The sequence below is a fragment of the Oryctolagus cuniculus genome, chromosome 4, assembly GCF_964237555.1.
Source record: "Oryctolagus cuniculus chromosome 4, mOryCun1.1, whole genome shotgun sequence".
NCBI lineage: Eukaryota > Metazoa > Chordata > Mammalia > Lagomorpha > Leporidae > Oryctolagus > Oryctolagus cuniculus.
Window position 1 is genome coordinate 25,136,502 of NC_091435.1, and position 21,280 is coordinate 25,157,781.

The 21,280-nt window shown below is 35.9% G+C and overlaps 1 protein-coding gene across 6 annotated transcripts in view; it reads right to left on the minus strand.

The window, feature by feature from the left end:
- The window catches only part of NCAM2 (neural cell adhesion molecule 2), a 604,741-nt gene that overhangs the window by 213,321 nt on the left and 370,140 nt on the right, over positions 1–21,280 (minus strand). For all 6 annotated transcript variants that reach the window (XR_011388335.1, XM_051819201.2, XM_070073156.1 and 3 more), the window contains one exon: positions 16,403–16,548. Coding sequence is in view for 5 of the 6 variants with exons in the window: in XM_051819201.2 (XP_051675161.1) it covers positions 16,403–16,548 (146 nt within the window). In the remaining variant the exon portion in view is untranslated. The remainder of the gene's footprint in view (positions 1–16,402; positions 16,549–21,280) is intronic.

Below are 21,280 nucleotides of genomic sequence, written 5' to 3' on the forward strand. Positions count from 1 at the left end.
CATTCAATCTAAGTTCCCCGGGCTAGCCTGGCGAATTCAACCCAGCTTACGTCTCCGCCCCACGGTTTGGCTTCCCGTCCTTTGCTCCCCGGGCTAATCAGACGGATCCCAATCTGGCTTATGTTTCAGCTTCTGGTTTTAACTTTTCGCCCCCTATTCCCGGGCTAACTTGAGAATCCCAAAGTGGCTTTCGTATCCGCCTCGGCCTGCCCCCCGCGGCTTCAATTTCCCTAACATTTTTCTCTACCCGGTATGTTTCCCCAAGCTTTCCTCCAACAATACTCCTCCCTCATTTCTCCTGGCCTCTCCCCACAGTCCGCATCCGAGTCTGTTTGTTCTAGCTTTCACTTTCGCTTTCGACCTTAGAGATTTCTCCCAGCTTCCCCCCGTAGTCCGTATCCGAAACTATGCCTAGGCTTTCAATAGCTTCTTCCGGCACCCTTTTCGTCTGGCTTTTCCCTAGGCTGTTTGCTCGTCTCTCTCTCCGGTATTTTCCCTAGGCTGTTTGCTAGTCTCTCTCTCCGATATTTTCCCAGTTCTTCCCGTTTCTTCCCTCCTAAGTTTGCTATCCGTCCTAGGTTTCCTAATCCGAGTCACGGCCCCATTATGTCGCTCCCCCTCTTCGTGGAGGAACGACACTGAACCCTGCCTAGGCTTCATATCCGAGTCACGGCACCACTATGTCGCTCCCCCTCTTCGTGGAGGAACGACATAGGACCCTGCACTGTTCTTTCGTCTGCTCGGCCCTCCCCGGGTTTGCTGCTGGTTCTTCCCGGGTTGGCTACTATCCCTTCCACCTCCGTGGAAGGGCAGTTCCCCCTGGCCACATTCCCCACTTCCGCAGGGGAGCGGCACACCACCGGCCGGCTTTCTCGGGGGCTGCACGGGTTCCCTTAGATGTTCCCCATAGATGTTCCTGGTGCATGCCGTCTCTCTCCTCCTTTATAGTTCTCCTCCGCCAATCCTAACTCGGCTGCCCACACGCCGAGTACGCTGCTCTCCTCCAATCAATAGCAAGTCCTACAGTTTATTAGTTGAACTGGAGGCAGCTGTGCGGAAGCTGTTTACTTCTCTCCCAGCGCCATATTGTGGGAGAGCAGATGCATAGAATAAGTCTTAATTCCAGTAACTCAGTCCAGTCCGGTTGCTCCCCACAGATTAACCCTACACTAAAGAAAGAGTTCAACAAATAGTATGAAGGAAAAAAAAATCACTGTTTCTCAACAGTGGAAAGAAGGACTCTGAGCAATCATCATAACTCTAAATGTCAATTTCATTATTATACATTACATTTTAGGTACTCTATTAGCACAGATAGGGAAAACATATGTTATTTGTATTTTGGGGGATGGCTTATTTCACTAAATGTAATGGCTTCCAGTCGCATCCATTTTGTCATGAAAGATTTTTTTTTTTACCACTGAGTATTATCCCTAGTATCTCACAGTATATATATATATATATATATACACACACACATATATATGTATATATAGTATATATGCATATATATAGTGCATAATTTTTGTCATCAGTCATCAGCTCATGGACATATGAATTGATTCCATATCTTAGTTATTGTGAATCAAGCTGCAATAAACATAGGGGGTATAAATACTCTTTCATATGCTGATTTCATTATGTCTGGGTAAACTCCCAGGAGTGGGATGGCCGGATCATATGCTAGGTCTATATTCAGATTTCTGAGTTATCTACATACAGTCTTCAACTATGGCTGCACCAGTTTGTATTCCCACCAGCATTGGATTAGGGTACTGGGTACCATCTACTCCATTACCTGACCAGTATTTATTTATTATTGGTTGCTTTCTGTATGAGAGCCATTCTAACCGAGGTGAAGTGAAACCTCATTGTGGTTTTGATTTGATTTCTTTGATGGCTAGTGATTCTAAGCACTTTTTCATGTGTCTGTCAGCCATTTGAATTTCCTCTTTTGAACAATGTCTGTTCAAGTCCTTTGCCCATTTCTTAAATGGGTTGTTAGTTTTGTTGTTGAGTTTCTTGGGTTCTTTAAATATTCTGGATATTAACCCTTTATCAGTTGCATGGTTTGCAAATATTTTCTCCTATCCTATCAGTTGATTCTTAGCTTTTTTGTGTTTGTTGCAGTACGGAAGCTTCTCAGCTTGTCAATTTTGGCTTTGATTGCCTGTGCCTCTGTGGTATTTTCAAAGAAGTCTTTGCCTATGCAAATGTTTTACAGTTTCTCTAGCATTATCCTCTATAATTTGATGGAATCAGGTCATAAATTTAGATGTTTGATCCATTTAGAGTTGGTTTTTGTATAAGATGTAAGTGGGGTCTTTTTTCATACTTCTGCATGCAGAGATACAATTTTTCCAGTACTATTTATTGTAAAAACTGTCTTTTCTTAAGATACTGATTTTAGCTCCTCTGTCAAGTTGGTTGTAGATGCATGGATTGATTTCTGGAATTTCTATCATGTTCTAAACATCTATTTTTTTTTGTCAGTATCAGAATCTTTTTATTTTAACTTCCCTGTAGTGTGTCGTGAAATCTGGTGTTGTGATACCCCCTCCAGCTTAGTTTTTGTAATATAAGCTTGCTTTAGGTATTTAGGGTCTCTTGTGTTTTCATATGCATTTTAGTATTGTGTTTTCCTAGATCTGAGAAGAATGCCATTGGTATTTTGATTGGGATCACACTGAATCTGTAAATTGATTTCAGTAGTATGGATATTTTGATGATATTGATTCTTCCAATCCATAAACATTAAAGATTTTTCCATTCTTTGTGTCCTCTTTGTCTCTTTCTTTAATGTTTTGTAATTTCATCAGAGAGATCTTTGACGTCCTCAGTTAAATTTATTCCAATTTATTTAATTTTCTTGTAGCTATTGTGAATGGGATTGATCTTAAAAGTTCTTTCTCAGTGATGGCACTGCACATGTATACAGAAGCTATTTATTTTTATGTGTTAATTTTATATCCTGCTTTGGGGAGCAACTTGGACTAGACTAAGTTACTGGAATTAAGACTTATTCTATGCATCTGCTCTCCCACAATATGGCGCTGGGAGAGGAGTAAACAGCTTCTACGCAGCTGCCTCCAGTTTGACCAATAACCTGCAGGAGCTGCTCCTGATTGGAGGAGAGCAGCGTGCTTGGCGTGTGGGTAGCAGAGTTGTGATTGGTGGAAGAGGACTATAAAGGAGGAGAGAGACAACGTGCACCAGGAACATCCGGATAACATCTGAGCAGCCCCCGAGAGAGCCGACCGGCGGTGTGCTACTCCTCCGCGGAAGTGGGGAAAGTGGCAGGGGGAGCCGCCCCTCCACGGAGGTGGAGGGGTCATCAGCCAACCTGGGAAGGACCAGCAGCAAACCCGGGAAGGGCCGAGCAGACAAAAGAACAGTGCAGGGTCCTGTGTCGTTCCTCCGCGAATGGGGGAGCGACACCTGCCACTTTACCAAACTCTTTTATGAGTTCCAATAGTCTGTTAGTGTGTAGTCTTTTGGTTCCTCTTAACATAGAATCATGTCATCTGCAAATAGGGATAGTTTGACTTCCTTTTTTTCCAGTTTGTATCCCTTTGATTTCCTTTTCTTGCCTAATGGCTCTGGTGAAAACTTCCAGGACTATATTGATAAATAGCAATGGTGAGCATGACAATCTTTGGTTCCATATCTTAGCTTGAATGCTTCCAACTTTTCACATTCAATGATACAGTGGCTGTGGGTATGTCATAAATAACATTGATTGTGATAAGGAATGTTTCTTCTATACTTCACTTGCTTAAGGTTTCCATCATGAAAGAATGCTGTGTTTTATTAAACATTTCTCTGCATCTATTGTGATAACCATATGGTTTTTGTTCTTCAGTTTGATAATGTGATGTATCATATTTATGGAATTTCAAATGTTGATCCATGGATAAATTTCACTTGGTCCTGATGAATGGTCTTTCTGATGTGTTGCTGGATTCAGTTACCTAGTATTGTTGAGCGTTTTTGCATCTATGTTCATTAGGGATACTGCCCTATAGTTCTCTTTCTTTGTTGTTTCTTTTTTCCTAGTTTCAGAATTAACATGATACTGGCTTCATAAAAGGAGTTTGGGAGGATTCTCTCCCTTTCAATTATTCTTGAAAGTAATTGAAATTAGTTATTAAGTGTCTGATAGAATTCAACAGTGAAGACATTTGGACCTGGGCTTTTCTTTATTGTGAGGGTCTTTATTACTGATTGAATCTCCGTCTTTGTTATTGGCCTACTAGGTTTTCTATGTCTTAATGATTCATTTTGGTAGATTGTATGTGTACAGAATCTAGCCAATGCTTCCAGGTGTTATGGTTTGTTGGCATATAGTGCTTTGTAGTAATTTCTGATTTTTTTTTTTTTTTACTGTGGAATCTATTGTTACCTTTACTTTTTCATCACTGATTTTATTGATTCGGGTCTTCTCCATTTTTTTGTTGGTTATTTTAGCCAGTGATCTGTCAATTTATTTTTTCACAAAACAGTTCTTCATTTCTCTGATCTTTTGTATTGTTTCTTGGTTTCAATTTGTCTTGTTCTCTAATTCTATTTATTTATTTCCTCCTACTAATTTTGGGTTTGATTTTTTTCTAGGACCTTGAGATGCATTGATAGCTCATTCATTTGGTGCCTTTCCAATTTCTTGATACAGGTAGAAATTGCTATAAACATTTCCTCTGAACATGTATTTTGCTGTATCCCATAAATTTGATATGTTGACTTGTCTTCTTCACTTGTTTCCAGAAATTTTTTGATTCCCCTTTTGATTTCTTCTGTGACCCACTATTCATTCAGATGAATGATGTTCTGTCTCCATGTGCATGCAAATATTCTATAGATTCTTGAGTTGTTAATTTCCAGCTTCAATCCATTGTTGTTAGAAAAGATCCATATAATAAACTAGATTTTTCAGAATTTGCTGAGATGTGCTTTTTTGCCTAGCATATGGTCTATCCTAGTGAATGTTCCAAGTACAGATGAAAAGAATTGGTATTTTGCAACTGTGGGATGAAAAGTTCTGTAGATATCAGTTCCATTTTGCTCATAATGTAAATTCATTCTGCTATTTTCTTGTTGATTTTTCTGTCTGGTTGATCTGCCCATTCATGAAAGTACGATGCTGAAGTCCCCACTAATATTGGATCACATGTCTCCATTTAGATCTGTTAATATTGTTTTGATATAGCCAACACTCTGTTTTTGGGTGCACAGACATTTGTTATAGTCATGTCCTCCTGTTGAATTGATTCCTTATTCATTACATAGTGCCATCCTTTGTCTCTTTCAGCAGTTTTCGTGTTGAAGTCTATCATGTCTGATGTTAAGATGACTACATCTTCTCTTTTTTTGCTTTCCATTAGCATGGAATACCTTTTTCCATCCTTTCACCTCAGTCTGCATGTAACCTTTTTGGTAAGGTGTGATTGTTGTAGGCATCAAATAGATGGGTCTTGGTTTTCAAATGATTCAGCCAGTCTGTATCTTTTAACTAGAGAATTACGCTATTTACATTCAAGATTACTATTGAAAGGTAACAACTTGACCTTGTCATTTTTCTATAGATATTCCTTTTGTTGAGATATTCTGCCTTTGCATTCCTTCATAATGATGATGATCTTCTTGTGTTTAGAGTATCCTTAAGCATCCTTTCTAAGGGTGGATGAATGGTGATGGATTCTTTCTATTTCTGTTTGCTATGGAAGATCTTTATTTCACTATCATTCATAAATGAGAAATTTCCAGGGCACAGTATTCTTGAGTTGATAGTTTTATGCTCTTAATACTTGAAGTAGGTCTCTGCATTCTCTCCTGGCCTACAGAATTCCTGATGAGAAGTAATCTGTGAGTCTAATTGGAGATCCTCCAAAGGTAATCTGGCATTTCTCTTGTGCTCATTTTAGACTCTTTAAGTTTATTTTTTTATTTTTTTATTTTTTTGACAGGCAGAGTGGACAGTGAGAGAGAGAGACAGAGAGAAAGGTCTTCCATTTTGCCGTTGGTTCACCCTCCAATGGCCCCAGCGGCTGGCGTACTGCGGCAGGCGCACCGTGCCAATCCGATGGCAGGAGTCAGCTACTTATCCTGGTCTTCCATGGGGTGCAGGGGCCAAGTACTTGGGCCATCCTCCACCGCACTCCCTGGCCACAGCAGAGAGCTGGCCTGGAAGAGGGGCAACCGGGACAGAATCCGGTGCCCTGACCAGGACTAGAACCCAGAGTGCTGGCGCCACAAGGCGGAGGATTAGCCTATTGAGCCGCGGCACCGCCCAGATTCTTTAAGCTTTATTATTGAAAGTTTGACTAAAATGTGTCATGGTGAAGATCTTTTCTGGTCATATCTATTATGAGTTCTAAATGAATTGTGTACTTGGACATCCCTTTCTCCAAAGTAGGTTCATTTTCTGTAAATATTTCACTGAATAGCCCTTCTAATCGTTTCCCTAGTTCCACATCCCAGGAACTCCTGAGACCCATAGGTTGGGTCATTTGATAGTATCCCATAAGACTCCAACACTGTTTTTAAGTTTTCTAATTTCTTTTTTTCCTGATTGAAAAATTTCCAAAGATTTGTCTTCTAGCTCAGATATTATTTCTTCTGTCATACTAAGTCTGTTGTTAAAGCTTTTTGTTGTATTTTTATTTGACATATTCAATTCTTCATTTCTAGTATTTCATTTTGATTTCCCTTTAATTCTTTTTCAAACAAATATTTTTCATTCGTGTCTTGTATGTATTGTTTTAATTCTTGAATTTTCCTGTGATTACATCTGAGTAATTCTAAGAGTAATCCTTTGAATTCCATTTCAAGCACTTCATCAGTCTCTTCATCTTCACATTATAATATTGAAGTACTGTTATGTTTGTTTCTGGTGGGGGTTGTCATGTTGCCTTCCTATTCTTGGTTCTTAGATTTCTGCATTTACTTTTAGGCATTTGTGGAGCATCTAGAGTGACACCAAGTTGGGATTGGTAGATCTCTTATTAACAAAAAGGAGGGCATGATCACTTCCATTGGCATACTCACACCCTCATTCCCTCTCTTCCAAGGTTGACCAATGCCTGGGGAATAGCACTCAGAGGTTGTACTACTCATCCACCTTGCTGCATGAACCACAAAAAGGATCTGTGCAGTCCTCAGTGTGAGCAGGGATCCCTCTGCAACGATTGACCACAGGCAATCAGGGAGCTCTGAGCATGTGGAGCCAAAAGTAATCATTGTCCAGAAACCCAGTTACACCCTGCACCCTCTTGTGTTGTCACAGTGTTTCCACCATCTCAGCACACAAGGTTCCCACAGGGTGCAGAGGATCCACAGTCCCCATTTGCTTGTGTTGTCAATGAAGAGGCTGAGATGTTCCCAAAACCAGTTGCCTATAGGTGCTCCACCTAGATTGTTTTAGCCCCAGAGGTTGTGATATGTTGAAAGGCTGGGAGCACCACACAATCCTACATAGGTGCCCAGCCCCCTGTCAATCCTCCCAGCCCAACTCAAAATCAGTGAGGAACACAGATTTTTCCTTGTGGTAAAATACTGGATCACACACATACAAGAACCACAGGCTTAGCCTCGATTCGACCCACAGTTGTACCTGCTCTCCACTGGTTGCTTGGCATGTACAAGAGTGTCTGCAACTAGTACTGATGTCAGAATGACTCCTCTCCACCTGTTGCTGAGTGTGTGCGCCTGAGCTATTGTGTCTGCTGTTGGTGGCAAGATGGTGCCTTGTAGCTGTCAATTTCTGGGCAGGTACACAAGACGTGCTGCAGCTGCAAGTTATGTCCAAAATGGCCCCCATCCTCTCTCAGCTGGTTTCTAGGCACTGTTGTTGGGGGAGGGGGAGCGGGATTAGGACAGAGAAACATGCCTTTACTCACTGTGTTAGCAGGCACCCTATCTCCCTCAGGAGTCCAGGCCAGACTCATAGACAATGTAGTCCTCTAGGCTTTCTCTCTGGCTGTATCACCAGGGGCAAAGGCTGCTGGAGTCCAATCCCACCTTGCACTCAAACGCTAATGCCTTCTCTGATTCCTTGTTGTGTCCTTGCTCACTGGGCATCTGCACCTTCCACGCATATCCATGGCATGCTTCCTCCTCCCAGAGAATCTCAACTGCATTTTTCTCTCCGATTGTCTCCTAAGAATGTACCTTCTCCACTGTTTTAAAACTATTTTCCCCTATCCTAAAGCAGTATGCTCTTGACCTATTCCAGCATCTTGGAATCTCTTCTTAAGTAAATAATTTTTGAAATATCAGGTTTCCATATGTCTACAGCAGAACTCCCATTTTGTAAGTGTCAATTCAGTAAAATAGTTGTTCATGCATAATAAAGAATTATGTCCTTAGAATAAAGCAGTAATATAACCATGAATGCAGTAGTTGTCTAATATTTATTATGCTAGACAATTAAATCATTATAAAAGTTAAAACATTATGTTCTTTTCAGGTAGTTGTGTCTACGGACCAATCTATCTCAATTACTGAAAGAAATCCTGCTGAATTATCATTTTAGTTTGCAAACGCAGTTGATTTATGTATACTTTAGATTACAGTATCTGAAAGTATCATGGAGAAAAATGCTTACCATTTCTACATCGAATAGTAGAAAGGAATGCTTTGCTAAAGGTATGACTTCTATATGTAAATGTAAAACTAAAGCTGACAATCCCTACTTTGGACTCAATAAAAAAGTTTATTCTTGAATACTAAGGCCATTTGCTTAAATACAGGAAGATATATTTTTTTTCAAATGGATAAAAAACTACAGGAAAAACTACTATTTTATTCACAAAGTTTTGAGGTGATTTAAACTCAAACCAACACTTACATTTTCTATTTTACTGGATCAAAAATGGAGGAAATTGCTTTTTAAGTTGGTAACTCTATTCAGTTTTTTGAAAAGAACATTTAGCCTTAAGGATTAAAATTAAATAAATTTCTGTAACAATGATGTGTGAATGTACTCTGTTCCCATTAGTGAGGTGAAGCTAACATATTTCCTGGAGGGAAGTGCTTGTACCAGAGGGGCAGAGTGGGGGTAGAGAATGGATTCTGGACTAATTGAAATATCTTAATTATGCTCTACTCAAAATTTCATAGCTAAATTTTGTATCATTTAACTCCCAATATTTTGTATTAATTTTATGCATATTTAAAATGCAACTGGCATTTACATCATTCTTATGATTTCACTAATATTATTAGGTAGGACATGAAAAAAATAATTCCATTAAAAAATTAAGTCTCTGACAAGGTAGCACTCAAAGGTAGGAAAGAGATAAAGCTGGAAATCAGATGAGTTATTTGAGACATCCTCCTTTATGATTGTAATAACTTACTTTTTTTTTTTTTTGCTTTTCAAATACTTCTTATTCATTGTGAAGTGAGATTAATTTCTACTGGAGGTAGGCCTATAATTTACTAGGTAGGCCAAGTATAACAGGAATAAAATAATTATAGATTCTGTATCTTAAGAGTAGATAAATGACACAAAGGAGATGACATCTACTAGACAATATAATAAGCACTTTATAATTATATAAAACATTCTATTCATACACATGGAATTGCTTACTCTTGTTTATCATTTTATAAGAAGTCTACAGCAAAAAATATTTATAGTAGTAGAACTTTCTACTTTCATATGATATGAAAATTGACAAGTCACATAATATTTCTAGGAAGATATTCAAAAGCAACCAATTTAATCACTTCTTATGAAATCGTATTTTGAAAAATTTTTGAGGAACAAAGTATTCCTAAGCAACACTGTTTGATGGAATATAAACATGATTTTGAGTTTTTGTTGTTGTTGTTGTGTTGTTGTTCTTTGTACTTTAACATCTTGTTAAGGTTCTTTAACTTTTTTTAATTTTAAAAATTTATCTATTTAGAAAAAGTATTTGGAAAGTAGAGCAACAGAGAGAGAGAGATAGAGAGAGAGTGAGAGAGGGAAGTGATAGGAAGAGAATTTCCTTCTGCTGGTTCACTCCCTGGTTACATACAACATCCTGGAGTAAGGTGGAGGTGGGCTGGAGCGAGGAGCCAAGGCCTCAATCCAGTTGGCTGCATTGTGGCATGTATCCAAGAATTTGAGTTAACAGAACAGAAATCTACAATATAAGGAAAGTTCGGACTTTAACGCAGGCGCTACAATAAGGAATGTGGCCATGCTAAATAACAGCTGGGCTAAACAACCTACGTTAAGTACATTTTAGAATGTATGTGAGTTCATTGTAAATCAACAGTATTGTTGGATAAGAAGAGAGATATGAAAAGGCTGTAAAGGCACAACAAATTGCTTATTTTAAGGAGAGGAAAAATGTGAAGGTGTGGGAGAAGACAGAAATGAGATGACGTAAGAAATGGTGTTGAAATAACTCTAGGATGTGCCTAATTCTGATTAAGTCACATATGTAGATAGTTTATAATGTCATAGAGGCCTCTGAATTAATCATTATCCACTTAGAAAGCTATGGCAGTCCTCTGTACTTCCAACTTCATTGGAGATTGAAGTCAAACATAAGGTGGCTAAGATGAGACACAGATGCAGACTTACCTTTTTTTCAATTAAGTTGATTTCCTTTCTGTATGAGGAATTAGATTGTCAAGATCACAGCAAATGTATAACTACTACAACATAGTTCTCATCAATTATCATGCCAATATGATATTAATACAAAGTTAACAGAACCAATGTAGTTCTAAGATATAATTCTAAAAATATAATAATTCCCTCCCTCCCTCTTTTGTCCATCTAGCAGCTTCCTTTCTCTCTCTTCCTTCTGCCATCCCTCCCTCCCTCCCTTCTTTCCTTCCTTCCTATTTCTGTTTCTTTCTCTAATACTCTCTCTTACTTCTTCCTTCCTTCCTTCCCAACTTCCTTCCTTTTATTCCTTCTTTGTTCCCTCCCTCTCTCCCTCCCTCCCTTTCTTTCTGTTTCCTAAATGCAGGACATCATCAGCCTCCAAAAGAAATGGGATACATAAGCTCAAAATTGGAAATTTTGAAAGATGATACAACCTCATATCTAAATCACTGAATTAATGTTAGAGATAATTTTTTTATTTATTTTTATTTATTTTTTGACAGGCAGAGTGGACAGTGAGAGAGAGAGACAGAGAGAAAGGTCTTCCTTTGCTGTTGGTTCACCCCCCAATGGCCGCAGCAGCTGGCGCGCTGCGGCTGGCGCATCGCGCTGAACCGATGGCAGGAGCCAGGTACTTATCCTGGTCTCCCATGGGGTGCAGGGCTCAAACACTTGGGCCATCCTCCACTGCACTCCCTAGCCACAGCAGAGAGCTGGCTTGGAAGAGGGGCAACCGGGACAGAATCCGGTGCCCCAACCGGGACTAGAACCCTGTGTGCCGGCGCCACAACGCAGAGGATTAGCCTAGTGAGCCGCGGCGCTGGCCAGAGATAATTTTAAAGTGAACTTTTTGCACCTACGTTAAAGGAACACAATCTGTGACAACTAGGGGGAAGGCTCTCATTATCAAGGATGTAATTTCTTCATTTATCCATGGCCAGACCATGAAGATTTTTTGAGGTTCTTTTTGGGGTAGAACTAATTGGCACAGAATGCAACACTTTTTCTATTTATAAAATATCTAAATGTAACATAACAATAAGTTTAATACTAAAGAATTCTGATTATCTACAAGGTCAATGGAAAATAAGTTTGATTTGTGTTTGGATGTAGTTAGTTAGCTGTGCTCTTTCATTTTCAGAAAAAATTTTCCAGGTAGGATCTTATGATCCACAGAAACTGAAATTACATATGAGAAGTAAGGTGACCAATGACACAACAAAAGTGACAAAGTCAGGAATAAACTTCGGTTTGTATGACACTTTTCATGACTTCCAGTCATAATTAAATCAATCGCTGTGGCATTTACCGATTTATTCTAACATTTATTGATCAACAAAAATAATGATAGATTATTGAAAGAAACTTTGGTTCAAAATAGATGAGTCTTTTCAACATTAAGTGTAAACATTTAGTTAGTATTTATATTGTGTGCCAGGGACTATGTCAGATCACTTTAGACACAATCTCACAAATTCTTCAGTGCAACTTTTGGGAAGATTCATGGTTTTATTTTATAAACATTTTTAAGGCAAAAAAATTAGATTGCTTACGATGTAAAAGACAATTTTAAAGCTGTAATTCTTGGCTATTTTGTATTCTTGAATAATAGCACTGGTTATGTCTTAAAGTTTATTATGTTTGTTTAAATTGTAAAATTTAGTATATAGCATCAATTATGGAGAGAGACCAGGAGCTTCTAGTTTTCTTACATGCATGCACCTTGAGAAGACTCCTAATTATATTCTGAAATTGAACTGAATTTGATTAGATTTGAATAATCTCAGGACATCAATGATATTTTAATAGAAATATCATCAATATTTTTATTATCACAAAAATAAATGTGTGATCAATTTCAAATTAACAAATAGAATTTAGTGACAAGTTATTCAGTGAAACAAAGGACAAAATATTAACCTGTGATAATATTGGACAATTGGAAATATTATTATAGCAAGTGTATATGCCTATAAAATATACTTGAAATTTATATGAATAGTTTTTAAGACTACACATATTTGGTAACCCTAGCTTCTCTTTCTCTCCCAAGGGAGGGCTGTAGGGTCTAATGGTATGTATAATTAAATTGTATATTTTCATCTGATTCTTCAATTCATATAATGCTCACTTACCTATAGCTTTAACCATGTATATTTTATCCTCATTTATTTTGTGCTCTTTAGTGATTGATTGTAAACTCAATACAAGGAAAATGGATTCCATTCTTTTAGACATTTATCCTCTTTGAAAATGAACAAGATGAACACATTTACTAAGTATGTTATCGTGATGTTGAATGAAATTATTAGTTTGATCCATGTGATACTGATGGCATTTTGTTGTTTTATGATCCACATGTTTGCAATGTTAAGAGTTGTCTTGCACAATATGGATGGAAACATATCTATATGAATTCATTGAATATGCATGGCTGAAGACACTGTGGCAAAAAAAATGACCTAAATGAAAGATCTCTGTGAGTGAGATCCCAGCGGAAAGAACGGGCCATCAAAGAAGGAGGTAACTTTCTCTGAAGGGAGAACTGCCACTTTGAATATGGCCTTGTCTAAATAAGATCGGAGTTGGCGAACTCAAGAGGCTTCCATAGCCTTGGCAGCTCATGACAAGTGTCTCGGGTGATTACTGATGTCATAAATAAGAGTGTCAATTGTTAAATCAACAGGAGTCACTGTGCACTTATCCTCATGTAGGATCTCTGTCCTTAATGTCTTGTGTATTGTGAATTAATGCTATAACTAGTACTCAAACAGTACTTTATACTTTGGGTTTCTGAGTGGGTGCAAACTGTTGAAATCTTTACTTAGTATATACTAAGTTGATCTTCTGTACATAAAGATAATTGAAAATGAATCTTGATGAAGAATGGAATGAGAGAAGGAGTGGGAGATGGGATGGTTGCGGGGGGAGGAAGGTTACAGGGAGGGAGGAAAGCCACTACAATCCAAAAGTTGTACTTTGGAAATTCATATTTATTAAATAAAAGTTAAAATAAATGCATGGTTTGCCCTAGAGTAGTTTCACTAAATCCAAATTAGGGAGAGGATACATATGAACTACAACAGGATCTCCAAATAATTCTTATAAATTATGCCATCTCATGGCAATTTTCATGAGAAAAATTATATGATTTCAATATAATCTGTCATTGTTTTAGTGTTCAAGCAAGTTTTGGGTGACAGAATTTATGAAGTCTTTTGGAAACTAAGATTTATTCAGAATAATAACAACAGGAAAATTCATGCTAAAAATTTGTATGATATGACAAAGATAAAAGTTTATGGCATATGTAAAATATGCTAAATATTTTTCACATATTTTATATGTATTATATACATTCATGTTATATATACGTATTATATAATTATATACATTCATATGCCTTACAACAAACATATCATGTATATATTCATATTCCTTACAACAATAAGAGGGATGTAATTATTAACATTTTAAAAGGGATAAACTCATATGAAAAAATGCTATATTATATCATCAAAGTAAACCACAAATTTGAAATTCAAAATTAGATTTGCTTTCAGAAAGGTCACCTAAAATATTCAATTTGTGAATTTTTCTGTTGCAGCAGTTGATAATAATAGGATAAAAAGGTTTATTGGTAAAAACTAAAAAAAAAATTTTTAATTTTTTTAAATTTAAAAAAAATTAAATTTATTTTTTATTTTTAATTTTTTAATTTTTTCAGAGACGTACCATGACATAAATGAATAGCTTTAATTTATTTATTAATTGTGTAAAAGTTGGAGAAGAATGCATATTTAGGTTTTTATAATTTTTTGACAAATCATGGTGAAAGAGTATGTTCTTTCATAGAGATATTCATTAGGAACAGAAAATAAAACATTATTTTTAAATCTACTATAGAAGATATTTCTAGGTAAGGTTTGAGGTGGCCTGGGGTAAAGATCCAAGAATAAAATGTTACAGCTTTTTGGCTGGCGCCACAGCTCACTAGGCTAATCCTCCGCCTTGCAGCAACGGCACACCGGGTTCTAGTCCCGGTTGGGGCGCTGGATTCTGTCCCAGTTGCCCCTCTTCCAGGCAAGCACTCTGCTGTGGCCAGGGAGTACAGTGGAGGATGGCCCAAGTGCTTAGGCCTTGCACCCCATGGGAGACCAATAGAAGCACCTGCCTCCTGCCTTCGGATCAGTGCGGAGCCCTGTCCGCAGTGCGCTGGCCGCGGCGGCCATTGGAGGGTGAACCAATGGCAAAGGAAGACCTTTCTCTCTGTCTCTCTCTCTCACTGTCCACTCTGCCTGTCAAAAAAAAATGTTACAGCTTTTTGGTTTCCTGATCATTTTTTATAAATAAAATGGATGAGGATATTTTATCTTACAACCTTAGTAAAGTCATAAGGAGACATCTAGAAAATGAGGAGCAATCCTTGAAAAGAGAACTTCACAGAACTTTACAGCAGACAGCAAAATAAATAGAAAGCATATTAGTTATATGAATGTTTGTTTAAAAAAGGCCAAAGGGAAGAATACTCCTCAGTGAGTTAATATAAAGAAACATGCCAAATTGAAATCTGAAAAGTGTCCTTCATAGTTTTATATATTTGACTGTATTTTCCAAAATTTATTAAAATTTAATTATCTTCAATTTTGGCAACTGGGCTGTAGTCATATCTATTATTGTATGTTAAGGAAATATAAAAGCAAACTCTGTAACATTTTAGTGGATTTTAAGAGACAATGAATTTCATATTAAAATTTTATTTTCAAGATTAATATATAAAATAATTACATCAAAACTGTATAAATATTATTAAAAACAGATATAATATCTTAAAAATGCCTTAATGGTAAGGAAATGAGACAAAAAGGGTAATATATATAGCAAATATTCTTTCAAAAATAATGAATGGACAAGATATATGTCTTTTGTCAATTAATAGGGTTAACATGATATTCAATATCATTTTTTCATCTGTGAGTGCTATTAAGTGAAAGGTGTTTTGTAGTGTATGTATTTTTAGAGCTCAGATGGTTTCTGAAAATTAATTAAAATTTATGAAAGTAGTTTAAAGGAAAAATACTCCTTGAGGAGAGAAAAGCAATCAGAAAGTCTAACTTCATGACCTTTATTTAAATAAAAACGTGACTTCCTTTATGTCATTAATTCACTATATTCTCCTTTCTTTTTTATCTTTCTCTATATTTAGTGCTTTGAGTGAATCGCTATGAAAAACAACACTAATGAAAATCCATAAAATATAGTACAACACATGATAACGTTTAGTCAATTTCTGAAAAACAAATCAAAAGCATTATGGTGAAGAATTAGCAAATTATTATGTTATCTTAATTCTTATTTCTCTTATTAGAATCTGTTATTGAAATCAGAAAACTAATCTTCTGAACAACAATGAAAAACAGTTCTAAAGAGTAAAAAGTTGAAGGGTAGCCAAAAATTTTTAATTTGGACTAGTCATTTACACAGCAGGGATACAGGTTAAAATTGCCACAGCATATTTCATGGATTGGATGTATATCAAAAGTCCATGTGAGCAACCTTAACACTAATAGAAATAGGCTATATTTATTACTTAATAAAAATCATTAAATATTATACATTTGATTTCTCCTCCAAAGTTAATTCAAAACAATTTGTGCTAGTGTCCTTTAAACAATTAAATCATTAATTTTATTGGTGAAAAATACTTGACAAATTAGAGACTCACATGAGATTTAATAATATTCAGAACTCCAGAATCTACAATGGTATTGGCAACTGTTATACATTGATTGCTGTTACCTTATCGCCTTCAGAAAATGTGATGCCATCTACAGCTCTTTTCCAAGTTATCTCTGGAATAGGCTCCCCTTCTGCTTCACAGATGAGTGTAACATGACCATTCTCATATGTAGTTTCATTTTGAAGTCGTATGATGTGAGGCTGTACTGTAAAGAATATATACATTACTCAATCCGTATTGCAGGAAATACTTCTTGTCAGAAATAAGGGATAGAAGACATATGAGTACATGCCGTAATAGTATGTGATAAATTAAATTTGTAGCAACTACTGTGGTATGGCATTCTCTGCAAGTGTGACAAGAGAGTCTCAGAGTGCAGGATAAAAAATATTTAGAAAACAATGCTGATCTATTATCATTTTAAAGACAATTTGAATGGCTTAGAAGCCAACAAAATAATTATAAATATTTTCATAATTTTTCTATTGTAAACATCAAGTTATTATTTTCTTCCTCTCTGAAAGGCATATAATTAATTTTTAAAGGTGCATGTATTTCCTATATATGTGTAATATATATCTTCTGTAGCATTTTATATTAATATATTTTACATCAAATTGACTATTTTTATTAGTATCACTTATATAAACAGAAAACAAGTTTTCTAATTTAAATTAATATTAATTTCATAAGATTACATATAAAAGATCTTTATTTTTTAAATTCTATATTATTTATTACTGCCTGATATTATGTTATATGCTACTTAATTTTTTACAGGTTTAGGCAGAAAGTGGATAAAAGCCAGCACTAATTATTTCAGTAAAGTGAAGGCTTTCTTTTGTAATCTGTCAACACACTCATCCATGGGATAAAAGTATAAGTTGGTTGTAGATGCATGGATTGATCTGGAGCTTCTATTCTATACCATTGGTCTACGAATCTGTTTTTGTACTTGTACCAGGCTGTTTAGAAAACTTAAAAACAGTGTTGGAGATTTATGGGATACTATAAAGTGATCCACCAGATGGGTCTTAGGTATTTCTGGGAAGAAAGAGAGAATGGCCTAGAAGGCCTATTTAGTGAAATAATTACAGAAAACTTCACAATTTGGAGAAAGAAAAGAACACTCAAGGGGAGGAAGCACATAGAACTCCTAAAGATATGAACAGAAAAGATTTTCACCATGATACATTGTAGTCAAACTTTCCACAGTAAAACATAAAGAAAAACTTGTCATGGGACTCCAAATCCCATTAAGATTGGTGGTAAAAATGTTATCTTAATTGTTAAAGTGATCATATTAAGTGTTAAAGTGAAGATATAGATATGATTAAGTGTTAATGTGATAATAGGATCAATTGTCTGGTAATAATAATAGATAGAATTAAAAAGGAGAGAATGTTCCAACATAGGACACAGTCCACAGAGCAGACTCACAGAATGACAATCACTTTAAGTAACACTCTGATCTCAGAATCAGCTCTTAAGGTTTTCTGGTCCTTGTGAAAATCGCATAAGAGCATTTCAGGCATGGAAAGTCAAGATAATGTGGCAAAAAATGTTATACATGACGGACCTCTATGAGACCTCAGCAGAAAGAATTGGCCATCAAAGAAGGATGCACTTTTCTCCAAAGGGAGGAGAGAACTTCCACTTTGCTCATGGCCTTGTCTAAATACTGATGGAGTTTGTGGACTCAAAATTCTTCAAGCCAAGGCAGCTCATGTCAAAATCTCAGGTGGTCACTGAAGTCATACATAAACGTTAATTGTTAATTAAAAACAGAGGTCACAGTACACTAACTCCCCATGCAGGACCCCTGCCCTCAATGAGCTATATTATGAGAATAAACTATAAAACTAGTTCCCAAATTACAAAATTTCTGGGAACAAATGAAGGTGACAATACATCATATCAAAACTTATGGGATATAGGAAAATCAGTGTTAAGAAGGAGATTTATAACAATCAGTGAAATGAAGAACTGGTTTTTTTTGAAAAAATAAACAAAATTGATATGCTATTGACCCAACTAACTGAAGAAAAGATGGAGAAGATGCATATCAATAACATTAGAGATGAAAAAAATAAATGTAACAACAGTTATCACAGGAATAAAAAGAATTATCAGGAATTACTACAAAGAACTCTATGCCAACAAATTGGGAAACCTATAAGCAAGGAATAGATTTCCACACACATGCAATCTATCAAAATTGAGTCATGAAGACATAGAAAACCTAAACAGACCAATCACCAAGACAGAGATTGGATCAATAACAAAGACTTTCTGAAAAAAAAAAAAAAAGCCCAAGACCAGATGGCTTCACTGCTGAATGCTACCACATATTTAAAGAACTCCAATTCTTAAACTATTCATAACATTTGAAAAGGAAGGAATCCTCCCAAAACTCACCTCATGAAGCCTAAATTACCTTAATTATTTAGTCAGAAAAAGATATAAGAGAGAAAGAGAAATATAGACCAATATCCTTGATGAACATAGATGCAAAAATCATCAGCAAAATATTAGCTAATTGAATCCAACCACACATCAGAAAAATCATTCACCCATACTATGTGGGATTTACCCGTGGTATGCAGGATGGTTCAACATTCACAGATGAATAAATGTTACACATCCCTCTAACAAACTGAAAAACCAAAACCATACAGTTATCTCAAGAGATGCAGCAAAAGCATTTGATAAAAGAAAACATAATTTTATGATGAAACCTTAAACAAATTGAATTTAGAAAGAACATTTCTCGACACATCCAGCATCCTATTGAATATCTAAGATCCAGTACCAGACAAGGATGCCCATTTTCACCATTGCTATTTAATATAGTCCAGGAAGTTTTAGCCAGGGCCATTAGGCAAGAAATAAAAATTAAAGGGAGACAAATCAGAAAGGAAAAAATCACACACTATTTGCGTTTGCAGATGACATGTTCATGCATGCTGGGGATTGAAAATACACCACTAAGAGACTTTTGGAACTCATATAAGAGTTTGGTAATGTTGAAGGTTATAAAAGCATTGTACAAAAATCAATAGCCTTATCTAGCAACACAATACCTTGGATCAGAAATAATTTTCAAAATTAGTTCTGTTCATAATAGCTCCAAAAAATCAAATACCTTAAAGTAAATTTAACCAAGGATGTAAAAGATCTTTATGATGAAAATTATAAAAACTAAAGAAAGAAATAGAAGAAATCATCAAAATAAAATCTCTTCCATGTTCATGGATTGAAAGAATAAACATCATTAAAATGTCCATACTACTAAAGACAATCTATAGAGCCAATGCAATTCCAATCAAAATACCAATGACATTCTTTCCAGGTTTAGAAAAGTGATGCTAAAATTCGTATGGAAACACAGGAGACCACGGATAGCTAAAGCCACCATATACAACAAGAACAGAGCTAGAGGCATTGCAATTCCTGATTTCAATATGTAGTGTTCCATTTTTCATATCTAACTTTATTTGAGTATTTTCCATTTTTCTTTGATATTCTGGCTAGAAGTTTATTTTGTCTTCTCAACAAACCAATTTCTAGTTTTGTTGATTTTTTTATTCTTTAGTTAGTTTCATTTATTTCTGCTCTGATCCTTATTACGTCTTGCCTCCTGCTGATTTGTGGTTTGGTTTCTTCTTGTATTAATAAGTCTTCAAGATTCATCATTAGATCTTTAACTTGAAACATTTCTCTTTCTCTCTTTTACTTTATTTTAATACATACAAATTTCATAGGTTCAGCTTTAGGAATATAGCGATTCTTACCTCCATACTTGTCCCTCCAACCCCTTCCCATCGCACCTCCTACTCCCTCTCCCATCCCATTCTTAATTAAGATTCATTTTTAATTATCTTTATTTACAGAAGGCCAACTCTATACTAAATAGCAATTTCAACAGTTTGCACCTACACAGACACACAAAGTATAAAGTATTGTTTGAAGACAGTTTTACTGTTAATTTTCATTGTGCAACTCATTAAGGATTGAGATCCTAAATGGGGAGTAAGTGCAAAGTGATTCCTATTGTTGATTTAACAATTGACACTTTATTTTATGATGTCAGTGATCACTCAAGGCTCTTGTCATGTTAAGGCTATGGAAGTCTTTTGAGCAAAACAAACTCTTTTAGTATTTTTTTGCCATAAGCAAAGTGGAAGCTCTCTCCTCCCTTCAGAGAAAAGTACATCCATCTTTGATGGCCCCTACTTTCCACTGGGATCTCACTCACAGAGATCTTTCATGTAGATCATTTTTGCCACAGTGACTGGGCTTTCCATGCTTGTAATGCTCTCACGGCCCTTCAGCCAGATCCAAATGCCTTAACGGCTGATTCTGAGGTCAGAGTGGCATTTATTATTCTATGAATCTGCTGTGTAGCCTGCTCCCCATGTTGAATCATTCTCTCTTTTTTAATTCTATCTATTGTTATTACCAAACATTTCTCTTTTTTTTAATATAAGCATTTAATGCTATAAACTTTCCTCTTAATATTGCTTTTTCTGTATCTTTACTGATTTTCTGTCTGGATGACCTGTCCATTGATGAGAATAGTGTGTTGAAAACATCCACTATTATTGTGTTGGAGTCTGTCTTTCCCTTTAGATCAAATAGTATTTGCTGTATACATCTGGATGGTAAATTTTAAATATATATATATTCAATATATATATATGAATATATATATAATTTATATTTATGGCTGTTATGTTTTCTTGAAGAATAGAATTTTTTTATCAAAATATAACATTCTACTTTATCTCTTTTTACAGCTTTTCATTCGTAGTCAAAATCATCTGTTGTCAGGATAGCATAACGTGGTTGCTTTTGGTTTCCATTTGCCGGTTAGATCTTTTTTCCAACACCTCACTTTCAATCTGTGTGTATCTTTGGTAGTGAAGTGAATTTCT